At 16.2% G+C, this 15,267-nt stretch overlaps 4 protein-coding genes across 4 annotated transcripts; 1 reads left to right on the top strand and 3 right to left on the bottom strand.

Moving 5' to 3' along the window:
• Window positions 1–109: 109 nt before the first annotated feature.
• PGAL8A_00429300 (conserved Plasmodium protein, unknown function) lies at window positions 110–5,407 on the bottom strand (the record flags this gene model as incomplete). Its single annotated transcript, XM_028673023.1, has 1 exon — window positions 110–5,407. One exon carries the CDS (start codon window positions 5,405–5,407, stop codon window positions 110–112), a length of 5,298 nt encoding a protein of 1,765 aa, XP_028529517.1.
• A 1,647-nt stretch (window positions 5,408–7,054) lies between these two features.
• On the top strand, window positions 7,055–8,625 carry PGAL8A_00429200 (conserved Plasmodium protein, unknown function; the record flags this gene model as incomplete). Its single annotated transcript, XM_028673022.1, has 7 exons — window positions 7,055–7,153; window positions 7,263–7,364; window positions 7,529–7,621; window positions 7,751–7,947; window positions 8,106–8,195; window positions 8,258–8,385; window positions 8,489–8,625. 7 exons carry the CDS (start codon window positions 7,055–7,057, stop codon window positions 8,623–8,625), a joined length of 846 nt encoding a protein of 281 aa, XP_028529516.1.
• A 538-nt stretch (window positions 8,626–9,163) lies between these two features.
• On the bottom strand, window positions 9,164–12,512 carry PGAL8A_00429100 (conserved Plasmodium protein, unknown function; the record flags this gene model as incomplete). The annotated part of the gene is made up of 2 exons (XM_028673020.1): window positions 9,164–12,214; window positions 12,342–12,512. 2 exons carry the CDS (start codon window positions 12,510–12,512, stop codon window positions 9,164–9,166), a joined length of 3,222 nt encoding a protein of 1,073 aa, XP_028529515.1.
• Window positions 12,513–13,070: 558 nt separating this feature from the next.
• TRX3 (thioredoxin 3, putative) lies at window positions 13,071–13,988 on the bottom strand (the record flags this gene model as incomplete). The annotated part of the gene is made up of 5 exons (XM_028673019.1): window positions 13,071–13,136; window positions 13,262–13,405; window positions 13,482–13,622; window positions 13,718–13,770; window positions 13,859–13,988. 5 exons carry the CDS (start codon window positions 13,986–13,988, stop codon window positions 13,071–13,073), a joined length of 534 nt encoding a protein of 177 aa, XP_028529514.1.
• Between the last annotated feature and the right edge of the window lie 1,279 nt (window positions 13,989–15,267).

Here is a 15,267-nt window from a genome sequence, read left to right as displayed (position 1 = left end):
AAAAAAAAAAAAAAAAAAAAAAAGTATATAAACAAATAAAAAAATTTAATTTATAATTTAATAAAAAAAAAAAAAAAAAGAAAGAAAAAAAATGAGTAAAAGGAAGTGCTTAGTAGCAAATATTACAGATTATTTTTTTCTTTTTTAAACAATTTAAATGATATACATGATTACAAAAAAAAAACACAATGTTATTATTTTTAATTTTTTTTTTATTAATATAGAAGTAATCAATATATATATTATTTAAACAAGAAGAGCAAAAAGAAGAAATATTTGAAATAAAAGGATTTCTATACATTTGATCATATAAATAATAATTAGGAGGAATCTGTTTCTGTATATGATATATTTTTTCATTATTTTTAAAATGATTGTCATTTCTAAAATAAGGAGCTAACATATCTGATTCCTTTAAATCTTCATTTAAAAAATAATAGTCATTTATGTCTAATAAGTTTAATTCATATTTTTTTAATTCTTTTTTTGCTTTTCCATTATATATTGAATAACCTTTTTTTTTTATTTCATTTAAGAAATTAAATATACTTTTTTTCTTATCTATTAAAATTTTATTATAATTGTCGTATAATTCATTTTTATATATTAGATCTTCTAGAAGATATATCATTGTTAGATAATTCATTTCATAATTTATATTATCAATAAAATAATTTTTTATAACTATTTTTTTATTTAAATATTGATTTCCATCTCTTTTATAATATATTTCATTGTTAGTTTTTTTGAATATTTGTCTATTTTTACTAAAATACATATTTTTTTTTTTTTTTTTTTTTTTTTTTTCCGAATATAATTGACACATTATCTCTTTATCTAAAATATTGCTATTTACATTTTTAATTATGTATTTTTCTAAATTTTCATTTATAACATACTTCATTTCTTTATTTTTATTCATTTCATCATGAAAGATATTATAAATTCCATATGGTTTTATTTCATTTTTTTCGGTTGATTTAATTATCCCTTTTTTTATTTTTATAAAAGAATCCTTATAATGTATCTTATTTTTCTTCCTTGAAAAGTATACATTTTTTCCATAATGATATATATTATGTTTCAATTTATTTATATTACATTTTTTTTTTAAATTAAATTTTTTCTTTTTAATAATTATATTTTTGTACTTCATAATTTCTTTATTTTTATCAATATAACTGAAATATTCATCTTTTATAAAAAGATTCACATCTTTTTTTATTGTATGTTTTTTAGAAAAGAGGCTACTGTTCCACTTTTTATTTAAATATATTTTTTGCGGACTAAAGTAAGAAGTAGCATAATATCTTGCACTTAAATAATCCTTTATCTTTTTTTTAACACGTTCATCAATAGTTAAATTGTGATAGTTCATAATCAAAAATATTTGTAAATAATTGCTCAATTTAAGATAAATTTTTATTGCCCTATTTACATAACCAAATTTTAAATAAATAAATGCTTTTAAATTAAGAAAAAAATTTATTTTGTTTTTGTAATTAATTGACTCTCCTTTTACTAAATTAAATAATTCTATCAATTTTTGTTTTTGAACATACTCATTTAATAAATATTTATATAGTAACATAACATTTTCATCTTTAAAAAAAATAAAACATGATCTACTACTATCAAAACTTTTTTGTATACTGTGATTTTCTACAATGTTCCCATTATATATATTAATTAAAGAATGAGATTCATTCAAAATATTTTCTTTTTCTTTAATATATTTATCTTTTTTATATAAGATATGATTGATCTGATTTTCATTACTACTTATTTCAGTATTAATATTACTTGTATCTTCTAAATGATTATTATTTGTACAATTTACTATTTTTTCATTATTTTTTTTATCATTATTATCATAATAGCTATTTTTTTTATTTTTTAAAAAATTATAATTAGAAAATATATAATTAAAAAATGATATAAGGAATAAAATTTTTTTAAAACTAACATATTTATAATATATCTTTAAAAAATTCATTAACAACAATGGTTCAAAAATAAACATTAAAAATAAAATTAAATTAATATAAATACTTATGTATTTTACATCTTCTATTTCCTTTAAAAAATTATATAAAAAAAAAGGATTTTTTTTTAATTTTTTTACAATTTTATGGGGATCAAAAAAATATTCATTTTTGTTTTCCTTTTTTATAATTAACAATTTTACTGTTTTTTTAATGTTCAAATTGCATAGCTTCATAATGTTTTTATTTATTATTTCTTTAAATACTTGAAATTCACATTGTTTTAAATAAATAAAAACTTTTTCATTTTTCATTGCCAATAATATTTTTAATATCTCTACTTTTTTTATGACGTTACATTCATTTTTAAAAAAGGCATAGTTATATAAACTACCATTGATAGTATCATTATAACTATGACTATTATTACTATACATTATTTCATTTTGAGATACATTTTCTTCATTTTTTACTATTTCTTTTTTCTCAATTTTTTCTTTATTTTTAATTTCTATTAACTTTTTATTTTTTTTTTTTAGGTTATATGAATTTCTCTCCACATTAATATAATCTGTTTTTTCGTTATAAACATATTTCATGTTTTTAGAATTTTTTTTTTTATTATTATATTCATGATGAAAAAAGTTTCTATAACAATCCTTTTCAGCTAAATGGTTTTTTTTTAAGAACTTATAATTTAAAAAATTTTTAATGGTACGAATTTTTTTACATTTTTCATTTTGTTCATTGAATAAAATTAAGTTATTTTCATTGCATATATTAAATGGATAGATATTAAATTTAAAATATATATCTAACAAAATATCTAATAAAATTTTTTTCTCTGTTCCACTTTTTTTGTAAGATACATTAGATGGGTCATAATTTTTTTTTTTTTCGTTACGCAAAGTAAAGCGAAATGAATTATAAATAATTTGAAATTTTTTATTTATAAATTTGAAATTATCTTTTAACAAAAATATAATGTGCTTACATAATAAATTAGCATTTAAATCACAATTAGAAGAATTTTCATAAATATTTTTAAAATGGTAAACATTAGTGCATAATAGAAAAACTAAAAATTTATTAAATAATTTTTTAGTTATAAAAAAAGAAAAATTTTTTTTCCTTTTTGTTTCATTTTGCACACAAAGAATTTTTTTTTTTTTTTTATTTTTTCTTATTTTTTCTTTCGTTTTTTCTTTTGGTTTATCTTCATATAATTTATTCGTCAAATAATATAAATATAAAATGCTTTTTATTTTTTTTTTCTTTCTTTTTATCATTCTATATTTTCCTCTCATTCTGTAATACATTCTTTTTGAATCTTTTTTTTTTTTTTGTAATTTTATGTAAAATAATGAAAGAATATATACCCTTTTATGAAGAAAAAATATTTTTATTATATCATATATAATTTTTTTTTTATTATAGAAATGTTTATGCAAAGTAAGAAATATTTTTGTTGCAAGAAAGTATTTTTTAAATTTAAAAAAGGAGAAAATTAAAAGTAAACCAATATCATTTAATTCTTTTTTATAATTTATATTCTTTTTTAAATCATTTAAAATAATGAAAATACTTTTACTGTTTCTTTTATTTTCTAATATAAGCTCAAAAAATGATTCTTTAATAGTTTTCGGGCGGAATTGTAAAAATGTGTTGTAACCGTAAATGTATAAGGAAGAATCATTGAAACTATTTGATTTTGTTTTTATCGTGTTATCAAAAATATCTTTATTAAATGATGTATATTGAAATATACTTAAATAATTTTTAAAATAATCATAATTATCTTTGTTATTATAGATATTTATAGAATTATTACTATTATAATTACAAATACTATTATTTTTATATATATCATTTATTCTGTTAATCTTAATAGAATTTTTATATATCAAAGAATTCTTATTTGTTAGAATTTGATGTTCTAAAAAATTGTTCTTTATTTTTTGTTTTTTCTCATTTTCCTTAAATATTTTTTCATTATAAATTATTACTGATATAAAAAATCCTTTTTCACCAAAGTTATTATTATCAGGAAAAGCACATATACTTAATATAAAATGATCTAAATAAAAACTTCTTAAAATGTTTATTTTTTCTATTCCATTTATTTTTTCTATTTTTATAATTTTAATATTTTTCTCTTTAGCAATTACATATACACTTTTTTGAATGGAACATGTATGAACCAAAAATGAATTATTTTCTTTTCTCATATTATCAACTAAATTACTATATTCACTTTTTATATAATCATATTCTAGTTTTCCTTTATTTAAATTATTATTTACATGATCGCATTTGTGTTGTTCATGCGGATTATCAAGTTCTTTTATTCTTTTATCATTATATATTGTATCATTTAAGTAATTTTCTTCATTTTTACTTATCTTTTCATTGATGTATGACCTATTTATTTGAACATTTGAGAGATCTGTTTTTATATAATTATATGAATCTAAAAAAATTTGAGCCACCTTAGTTTTATCAAAAAAATTAATTACAAAAATGGAGTATTCCGTGCATATAAAAATATAACAATGATACCAATAAAAATTTAAGATATTATGTTCTTTAAATAAGACTGTATTATTTGTGTGAAATTCATAAATATGTAAAATAGAAACTATTTTATTTGATGACAATATGCAAACATTATTATTGTGATAATTATCAAAAAAAGGATTAATTACACAACTGTTTAAATATTTTATATTATAAGTGATTATTTTATTATATATAAAAGCTTTTATAAAACTTTGCTCTCTTTCATTTAAGTTCATGAACTTCTCTTCATTAATATAATATAATTGGTCAATTTTATTTTTATTTATCTTACAGTTTAAATTATTTGAATAAAAAAATAAATTATTGTTACTTTCTTTTAAATTGTTCCTTATATTTACATATATGAGAAATAAGTTATGCAAATTATCCATAAAACATATAGCATCTCCTTTTTTATTCATAGATATATTTTTAATTGTAGAATCACTAATTTTTTTGTTCAAAATATTATTTAAATATTTATCAAAAATACTAATAATTCCATTTGACCAACCAATTAAAGATACATATTCAAAAATGTACATACTCGTAATAGTATGACTGTTAAATAAATCATTTATGAATATGTTCAGGTTATTTTTATTAACTTCATTTTTATTTATACTGTTTCCATTATTATTATTGTTATTTTTATAATTTTCAGAGAAATTATATATTAAAAATTCTTTTAAATTTATATATTGATAACAATTTTTTAATTTGTTACATTTATCATACTTTAAGAACTTTCTTATATTTGAACATCTATGAATATATCCTTTTTTTTTTTTTCTACAACTTTTCTTAACTTTATAGCTGTTTTCTTTTGATAATGAGAAAAAATAATTTTGTAATTTGGTCATTTTTTTTTTCTTTTTTTATATATATTAATACTCTAACGATATTCTATTCCTGAAAAATTTACTTCTTATATATATTTAATATATACATTTTCTTTAATCTATTAGCTTGATTTCTCTCTTAAAATATATTTTTTCATCTTTGTTAAAAAAAAAAAAAAAAAAAATTAGTAAAGATATATATTACCTCTAAATATTTTTAATAATAAATTTTTTTTTTTTTTTTTTTATATTTATTATCATATGTTTATATACACATATTTATATCTATGATTCCCATTTTGTTTGGTAACTATAAATTAGTCTTATGTGTTCATCTATATAATGAGACTAATATGGATGATATATTTAATTAAATAAATTGTCTTATCTTACTCTTTATTTTTTTTAATTAAATACATGCATATCAATCATTTAAAAGGAATAATTTTATTCTATTTTATATTTTTCCCTACCTTCAAAGGATATTATTAATTTTAATTTATTTCTATTTAATTATATTTCATATAATTTAACTTTATATTACATTTCTTTTCATTTATTATTTAACCATTAATATATGTTTTAAAACCTTATTTATTATTATTTTTTTATTTTTTTTTTTTAATTTCACATGATTATTACTCATTTTCATTATATTTTTTTTTTTTTTTTTTTTATTTTTGATTCAAATTAAGAGAAAAATATATTTTATATTTTGAACTTTTTTTTTAAAAATGCATGTATACTTGTCTTAATAAACTGATATATTTCTTATTTCATTCTTTCTTAATACTTTTTTGTAGAATAATAAAATAAAAAAAAAGGAAATTTTAAAATAAAATATTTATATTGTTTTTAAATAAACATCTATCAAAATTTAAATAATTTCATTATTTTTTTTTTTTTTTTTTTTTTTCATTCTGAATATAAAAATTAATTTTATCACAATTTAATTATGTTAAAGTTTTTTAAAAATTTTAAACTTACATATTATTAATTTAAAATAAAAACAATGATTTTCTTTCTATATAATTTTTTCCAAATACATTATAAAATAACAAGTCTTTTTTCTTTCTATATTTATTGTTAGCAGCATTCATTATACATTAATTAAATATTTCTTTTTTAATATTAAAATATTATAATATTTATAAAAAAAAAAAAGTTTAAATAAATTTTTTGCATCATTATTGAATAATTTATAAAAATAAGAATCTATTTTTTTCAGTTGCATAAGTTCCATACTTGACAAATTTACAACACACAACAAAAAAAAAAAAAAAAAAAAGAAATTTAACTCTTTTTATAATTTTAATATTTTAGAATTATTTTTATGATTTTTTGTAAATAAAAAATATTATTTATGAACATTAATTTTCTTTTTGTATTTAAAAGTTGAACGATTGTTCTTTATCAAAATGATTAATAATAAAATAATTTTACTTTCAAATTTTAAAATAAATATTCTAAAAAATCAAATAAGAAAAAATTCCTTATTATTATAAATATATATATACTGTAGAATATATGAAACAAAACCAAAGATCTTAATTTTGTTTTTTGTGTTCTTTGAATATTTCTAAAAGAATAAAATATGCTAAAAAATAGTTTTTAATTTTAATATTTTTTTTTTTTTTCTAACTTATATGTATATTTGTATAAACATAAATGGATCCATATAAATTCAACAGTTGGATAAGAATTTTAATATCTTTTTGTTCATCTGGTGTTTATATTTTAGTGTCTTTAATGTTACCTTTGTTTGTGGTAAATTTATTTTTTTCATATGAAAGGAATATTTTTATCTTTTTATTAAATAATGTATATATATTTTGTATATATTTACTCTTTTTTTTTTTTTTTTTTTTATTTTAAGGCAAAATTTGATTTTGAGACAAGATATGGAATATTTTTTATAGATCCTTATAATGAAAAATTTTTAAGATGGGATGAATATGAAAGTCAAATTTGTAATAAGGTAATGAGAAAAAAAAATTACCAAAAAATGTGAAAAATGTCTTCTATATATTTAAGCTTGTATTCAAAAAGATATATATATATATATATATATATATATATATATATTAAGTACAATGTTCAAGATAATTTTAATTTTTTATTTTTTTCTATTTTATTTTTTAGGATGAAATTAATCCTCCAAATCCAAAGATACCTCAACACAAAAGTGATTTATTTTGTCATTCTTTATCTTTTTTTAAAAAATATTTTTTAATAGTAAAATATATTTAATTTGATATTATGATACTGTAGTTATAAATTGAACATTAAATTTTTTTTTATTTTATTTTTAATTTTGTTATATATTTTTTATATGAATATTATGATATAATTCATTTTAATCAGGTATTTATAGTAATTCTGATAAATTTAATTATAGTCAAAAGTTTACTTATATATTCTCACTTTAGAGAACATCCTGAGACTTTTGCAGTAAAACATGTAAAGTTTTGTAATAAATTAATTATTTTAATTGCATGTCTATCATTAATTAATTCTGCCTTAATTATTATCCCAGCCTTTCTTTTTAATAAAAAAAAAGAGTAATAATTGTTGCTTAAACAATTTATTCAATGAATTTCTAATTAACATTTTCTTTTTTCATTAATAGGAAATTTTTTTAAAAAATAATATTTTTGTTTTCATAAATATATTATATGAAAACATACAATATTTTTTTTTTTTTTTTTTTTTATTTAAGATTCGGAGAGAAACATTATTTACATCCTGGATTTTATATATTACTTTCTGATTTTTTATCACACTTGGTAGTTATAATTTTTCTACAAAGGTAAAGCAAAAATTACAATATATTTTGATAAAGATATTTATAAATATTCAATTTTTATGTAGAGATAAGACAATATTGAAATGTGTGTGTGAATTGGAACTTTTGCCTTGGGAGAAAAAACAGAAATTACCAGTTTACAATGTTGATTTTAATGATACATTAATTAGTCCAAATGAAATAACAAATTATCGTATAAATAAAATAAAAAATTTCATATATTTATTTATAGAAAATATGTAACTTTTTAATCATTTATTTATTTCATATATTTCATGTCTTTTTTGTTTTCACAGTTCAAAGGATATTTCATGAGGATAACATAAATGAGGAACAGCTAAAAAATTATTTTAAAACAGATAATTATGAGGAAATTTATTATATTATTATGAATAATATAAAAATCCAAAACGAAATGATGAATAGATATTGATATTGAATTTAATAATAAAAAAAAAATAATTTATCTTCTATTATAAACAAAAAATTTATTTATTTAGGATACTTAATAGGCTATTTCTCCATAATTATAACTTAATATGTTAGTTAAATAATAATTTATCAAACTTACATATTGTTTTTTTTCCTTTATTATATAAAATATATTTAATACACTTTGATAATTTAAAATTTTCTTTAAAATAAATATGATTATATATTTTAAAAATACATGTAATCTTTAAAAATTAAATTTAAAAAATTCATCACATTTTAAAAATGCTAATTTTCAAAATAGTTATAAAAAAATGTAAAAAACTTAATAATCTATGTAAAAATAGAGAAAGATATTTTCAAAATAAAATTAGCAAATAGTTTATCTTATATATTTTTAAATACAAAAAAAAATTTATAATTTCAATTAACAAACAAAAAAAAAAAAAAAAAAAAAAAAAAAAAATTCATATGTAACATTTTTATGAAACATATAATATATATATGTAAATTTTTCTTCAAATTTTTTTTTTTTTTTTTTATATTTTTGAAAAATCAATGCATAAATATTTTACTATATTATTATATTGAATAAAAGGAAGACTATCATTTTGATTATGATAAGAAAAAAAAGTTTTATTGGGTGAATTAAGTTTTATATGATAAACATTTTTATTTTTATAAGATACAATATCATCTATATATAATTTAAAATTTTCTAAATTAACGTATGGCAATTTATAATTATCTATTAGATTTGTTAAATCTATGTTATCTGTTCTTTTTTGTTTTTGTAATTCAGATAAAAATATTGGCTTCTTAAAATAAAAGGATATAAAACTTTTTTTTTTCCATTTTTTTAAAATGAAATTAGTATATTCATTAAAATAATGATTTTTCATCTTATCATTTGTATAAATATAAATAGGTTTTTGAGAACTTTCTAAATCTGTAACACATTTTACATAAATATTGCTGTAATAAAAATTTTCCTCGTTATATTTTGCTTCTTTTTCATTTAAATTTTTCTTTAATTTTCTATTTTTAGGAGAATCTTTAATATCATTTTTTTTTATAATTTTACTTTCATTTAATTTTCCTTCTTTTCTTTTCTCTTCATTTTCATCTGTTGTTGTAACTAAAATATGTTCACTTTTTTTCAAATCATAAATATAAGTATCCATGTATATATTTTTTTCATATGGTACATTATCTTTGTCTTTTAATTTTAAATTTCTTTTATAATCTTCAAATAAATTTAAATTTATATTTTTTTTTTTAATTTTATCATTATAATATTGTTCATTCATAGATATATATTTATTCTCCTTATTAACACTTTCACTACTAACTAATACTATGATATCACTATTTTTATCAAATATAATATTATTGTAAACATATAAAATTTCTCTATTCACATAAACTATATTGTCATCAATTATATTATAGTTGTCTATAATGATATTATGATTCAAATTTTCATATTTATAAAAATGATTTGATAATTTATCAATATAGTAATATATATTAAATAATTTATTGCTTTTAGCTAAACTTCCTAAAATATAATAATAATCATCATACATATTATAATTGCATATATATAAACACTTCTCTTTTTCCCATTTTTTAATTATTTCAATATCTGTGTCGTTTAACTTATTAAAAATTCTTTTTATATATGATAACGCTTTACTTGATTGATCATTTTTTTCTGTGAATTCTGAGTTATATTTATTATCATAATTGTTTCCAGAAGAATCAGAATTTTTTTCTGGCATCTTAATATTATTATGGTTGTTTTCTGAAAGATATAAGTTAGTTTTTTTTATTTTTACTGTTTTATTAGGTATAAAAATGTTACTGTTTTTCTCATTTTTTTTTTCATTTCCTTCTATATATTTTAATGAATTTTTATAATGATATATTTTTGGAAGAATAATCAAAGGATTTTCATTTTTTTTTTTTTTTAAAATTTCCTTTATTATTTCAATTTGTAAAAAACTAAAGCATCCGTTTTCTACATTTTGTTTATTATAACCAATATTAGCACCATCTAATATGCATGTATATGAACCTTTTTCAAAAAGGTTATTCATTTCATTATTATTTAAAAAATTATTTTTATTTTCATATAATTCATAAACTTTTTTCATATCATTATAGTTGTTTTCATCTGATTCTATATTTTCATGATTTTTTTTTTTTTCTTTATTTTCACATTTATTTTCTTCCTCTTCATTTTTTCTATTTATTTTTTTTTCATTTAATGCCTCTGATAGCTCATCCTTTTTTGCTTCATATTTTTCTAACTCATTTTTTTCCTCTTTTTCTTCATTGATATTATTAAACCCATTTAATATAGAAAAAAAATGTTTTATCTTAAAAATTTCTTTATTATTGAAAAGATGAGTAATTAAAATAATATTAACAATTACAATTATAATATGTTTTAATGAAAGGAAGTATGTGTTAATATTTTCTTCACAATTTTTACAGTTATAAGAATTTTTAATATTTTCAGTTAATTTTATAAAAGGTAATTTTTTTGTTATTTTGTTAACATAGTAATAAATGCTTCTTCTCTCTTCTTCATCAACATTTTCTTCATATTTTTTTATATTTATATTCATAGATTCATAATTACTTTTATATAATTCAAGAATATATCTTAACTGTTCAATTAAGATATCTTTAAAGAAGTTTTTTCTTTTTTCATACTCTTCTTTGTTATTATTTTTTTTCTTTTTAATTTCTCTATTTTCATTATTTATGATTAAAGTATCCTTTAAAACGTCATCATTTGACTTTTTATTCATTATATATAATATGTTTTCATAAACATAATTAATGAGTTTTAAAATATAAATTAGTTTAATTTTAATTTTATTATCATTCATGTGTTTAAATATATCAATCAATAAATAATTATTCAAAACATATAATTTATCTGCCTCTTCTAGTACAATATCATATTTGTTTAATTTTTTTTTATAGTCTTCAAAATGAGTGTAATCAATGTTTTTTATTAATATATCCCTTTTATTATTAACATTTAAATAATCATTATTATTATCTTTCTTTTCTATTTTATAAGTTCCTACAGCACAATTTTTCAAATTTACTAAACTTTCTTTTTTCTGATTTGTTTCATTATTTATTATATTTTTATAGTAACTTTGGTCGAATGAAAGGTCTAAAATATTTGTCAATATGTACTTATAAAACCTCTCTCTTATAGTTATTTTCTTTTCTATCATTTTATTTATTGTTAATAAATATTCATATATGTAATTATTTGAAATATAATAATTACAAATAGCCAAATATGAGTTTTCTTGCATTTCTACATTATGAATTTTCATTTTCTCAATAATCTTTATCATATTACTAATATCATTAAATTTACTGCATAAATTTAATACATTACCACATATAGTACTCATTTTCTTTGATAATTTTTTATCTTTTGAACAGTTTAATAAATCATCTAGATTTGCAAGAGATTTCTTGACATTCTGTTCTTTTAAACTATTACCAATTTCTAAAAGAATTTTTTTGTTTTCTCTTAATTTGCTCTTTTTTATCTATAAAATTGAAATGGAAAACATGAATTATAATAAATAGGAAAAACATAATAAAATACATTGGCAGAAAAAAAACTTTATTAATTCATAAAACAGTACTATGAATATTTTATAAAAATTAACTTACACCATCATTTTCTGCTATAGCATTTAGAACGAACGGTTTTTTTTTAATAGAAAAAGAATAAATGAATTGAAATGAGTACTGAGAATATAATAATATAAGTAATAAAATTTCTAATATGAATTTTTTTTTTAAATCATTTTCTTTCTGGTTCATAAGCATTTTATTATCCATTCATCTTCTTTTCTCTTTTTTTTTTTATTTAACAAAAAAAACAAAAAGAAAAAAAAAAAAAAGGTTAAAATCGTACTAGTGTAAAAATAGAAGTATATGGAAATAAGTATATTCGCTAGGTTATTAAATGTACTATTTTCATTCTTGTATTAAATAAATATTTAAAAAAAAAAAATTAAAAAAATTCTTATAAAACATCTGTTTAATATTAAAACAAAAATTTTATTCATGAAAAAAAATATATATATATATAAATATATATATATATATATAATACTTATTTTCAAATATATACAAATGTATTTAACTATTTTTAAATTTCATAAATGAATATAGGAAAAAAAAAAAAAAAAAATAAAATAAAATAAAAAGTTTAGTGAGAAAAAAAGCATAGTACCATAACATAAAACATAAAATTTATAAAAAATGTAAATAACATATTACAAAAAGAAATTAATGGGATGACAAAATAAAAAAAAAAAAAAAAAAACATATATATAAATAATAATTACTATAAAAAATATACATGAGAGATGTACTATTTTATTTTTTCCTTTTTTATTCTTTTGGTAAACAGTATTTTTGGAAAGCTTTTTCTATTTCATTTTTATTTCCTCCTTCAATCTACATAAGAAAAAAAAAAAAAAAAAAAGAAATATTTTTAAGATAATTCATAATTGCATATCTTTAAGTGAAAATTAATATTTTTTCTAAAATCATTTTTTAATGAAAAAAGTAAAATAAAATACTCGGCAAGTTATTATCCATTCATTTTTTAATAAAAAATAAAATTCAAAAGTTGGTAGTGCTCTTATTTTATGTGATTCCATAAGCTTTTTATGAATATCAACATCAATGCTAACAAGTGTTACATCAAAAAAATCCGTTTGACTCTATGAAACAATAATTATAGAAAATTTATTAAAAAAAATTAGAAAGTTTCATTAATATTTTTTTTTTAAAGGTTACCTTAAAATATTCTTTTACATTATTACAAGGTTTACACCACATACTACTAAATTTTAAAACTACTGATAAATTTTTAGTTGATGAAAATATCTCTTTTAAACATTCGTTTTTTTGTAATTCAATATACCTACTTTCTTCATACTTAATAAAATAAAACAATCATATACTTTGTAAATTTTTCATAATTTTAATTTATTTTTTTTTTTTTTATCATTATTGTCACTTTTATTTTATACCTCTTTATTTTTTTTTTTTAACTGTAAAATACTTTTAATTTCGCTGTCTAGTTCTAGAATTAGGTAAAGAAAAAAAATGTGAAATAAAAATTGAAATTCAAAATAAAAAAAAAAAAATTTTTTTATCTTAATTAAAATTACCATTATTATTTGGAAAAAAGTGATAAAATAATTTTTTTAAATGAGATGAAAAATAATTTATTATGAATAATATAATTATTCCAATATGAAATAATGAAAAACATACAGAACCAATACAAATAAGTGCCATATTATCAGTGGAAATATATTTCAAAAAAAAAAAAAAAAAAATACTGAATCTATTTATGTATTGTTTTTACTTCAATATTTTTTAAACAAAAATTTTTAAAATGCTATACTAATTCTTTTCTTTGTAGTTAAAATTTCCTTTTTTTTTATTATTACATGTATAACTCCTTCTTTTTTATAAAATTAAAAAAGTCTTTATTTTCCTTTTTTTTTTTTTTAATTATTAATTATTAAGAATGCACATATTTTCTTTTTCTTTTTTTTTAACAAGCTTTTAAAAATATATTTTAATATTTATTTAAAAAAAATCATATAAATATTTTATTTTGGGAAAACATTAAATAGGTTATTTTTTTTTTTTTTAAATTTAAAAATATTTATATTTTTTCATAGTATGTTTAACAACCTTTAGTTAAATAAAAACTTTATAAATAATTAATGTACATATATCATTATAAAGAAATATGTATTTTTTTTTTTTTTTTTTTTTTTTTTTCTAATATCATTTATATTTAATATAAATTAACTATTTTAAAATATGTAATTGTGAGATTTTAGTAGTAGTATAATTTTACATATTTTTTTATATAAGCTGAATTTTACCAAAATGTATAAATATATAGAGAAAGAACAAACAATTGAGAAATATTGTTTATTTTAGTTTCCTATTTTTTTCATTACATAAATTAATAATTAGATTAAACATTTATAATTTAATGATATTTTTTTTTTAATTATATAAAGTTTTTTGTCTTTTTAAATAAATATTTAATTAGTTTCTTTTATTTTTTTGGTATATAATAATAAGTTACTACAAAAAAATTATTACATTTTAATATTTTCTTAAAAATGTTTTTTTTTATTTGCATTAATCAGTTCTATTAAGTAATGAACTTTTATTTATATAACAAAGATATTAGTTAAAAGTAAAATTATGAGATAATTAAAAGGAAGTAAACAACATATATACACATGAAATTTAATCTATTTTTATATTAAATTTGCAATAATATGAAATAGTATTATTAGGAAGAAAATAAATATATAAGAAAAGTAGTTGATAAACAATGATAAATATTTATATTACATTAATAATAACAAATTATTATAAAAGGTATTAATTAATAATTTTATATATAAAATGCTGTAGATAAAAACAAATAACATAAAAAAATTATTAATAAAAATAAATTAAAAGTATAATAGTTTAATTCATTTTTAATAAATTTTATATTATCTGTGTTTTCTTTTTTTTTTTTTTTTTTGAAGTTTATAAAATT

The sequence above is a fragment of the Plasmodium gallinaceum genome (genome assembly GCF_900005855.1).
Source record: "Plasmodium gallinaceum strain 8A genome assembly, contig: PGAL8A_v1_119, whole genome shotgun sequence".
Classification (NCBI taxonomy): domain Eukaryota; phylum Apicomplexa; class Aconoidasida; order Haemosporida; family Plasmodiidae; genus Plasmodium; species Plasmodium gallinaceum.
Note: the sequence above shows the minus strand (reverse complement) of the source record. Positions and strands in the feature narration are given on the sequence as shown.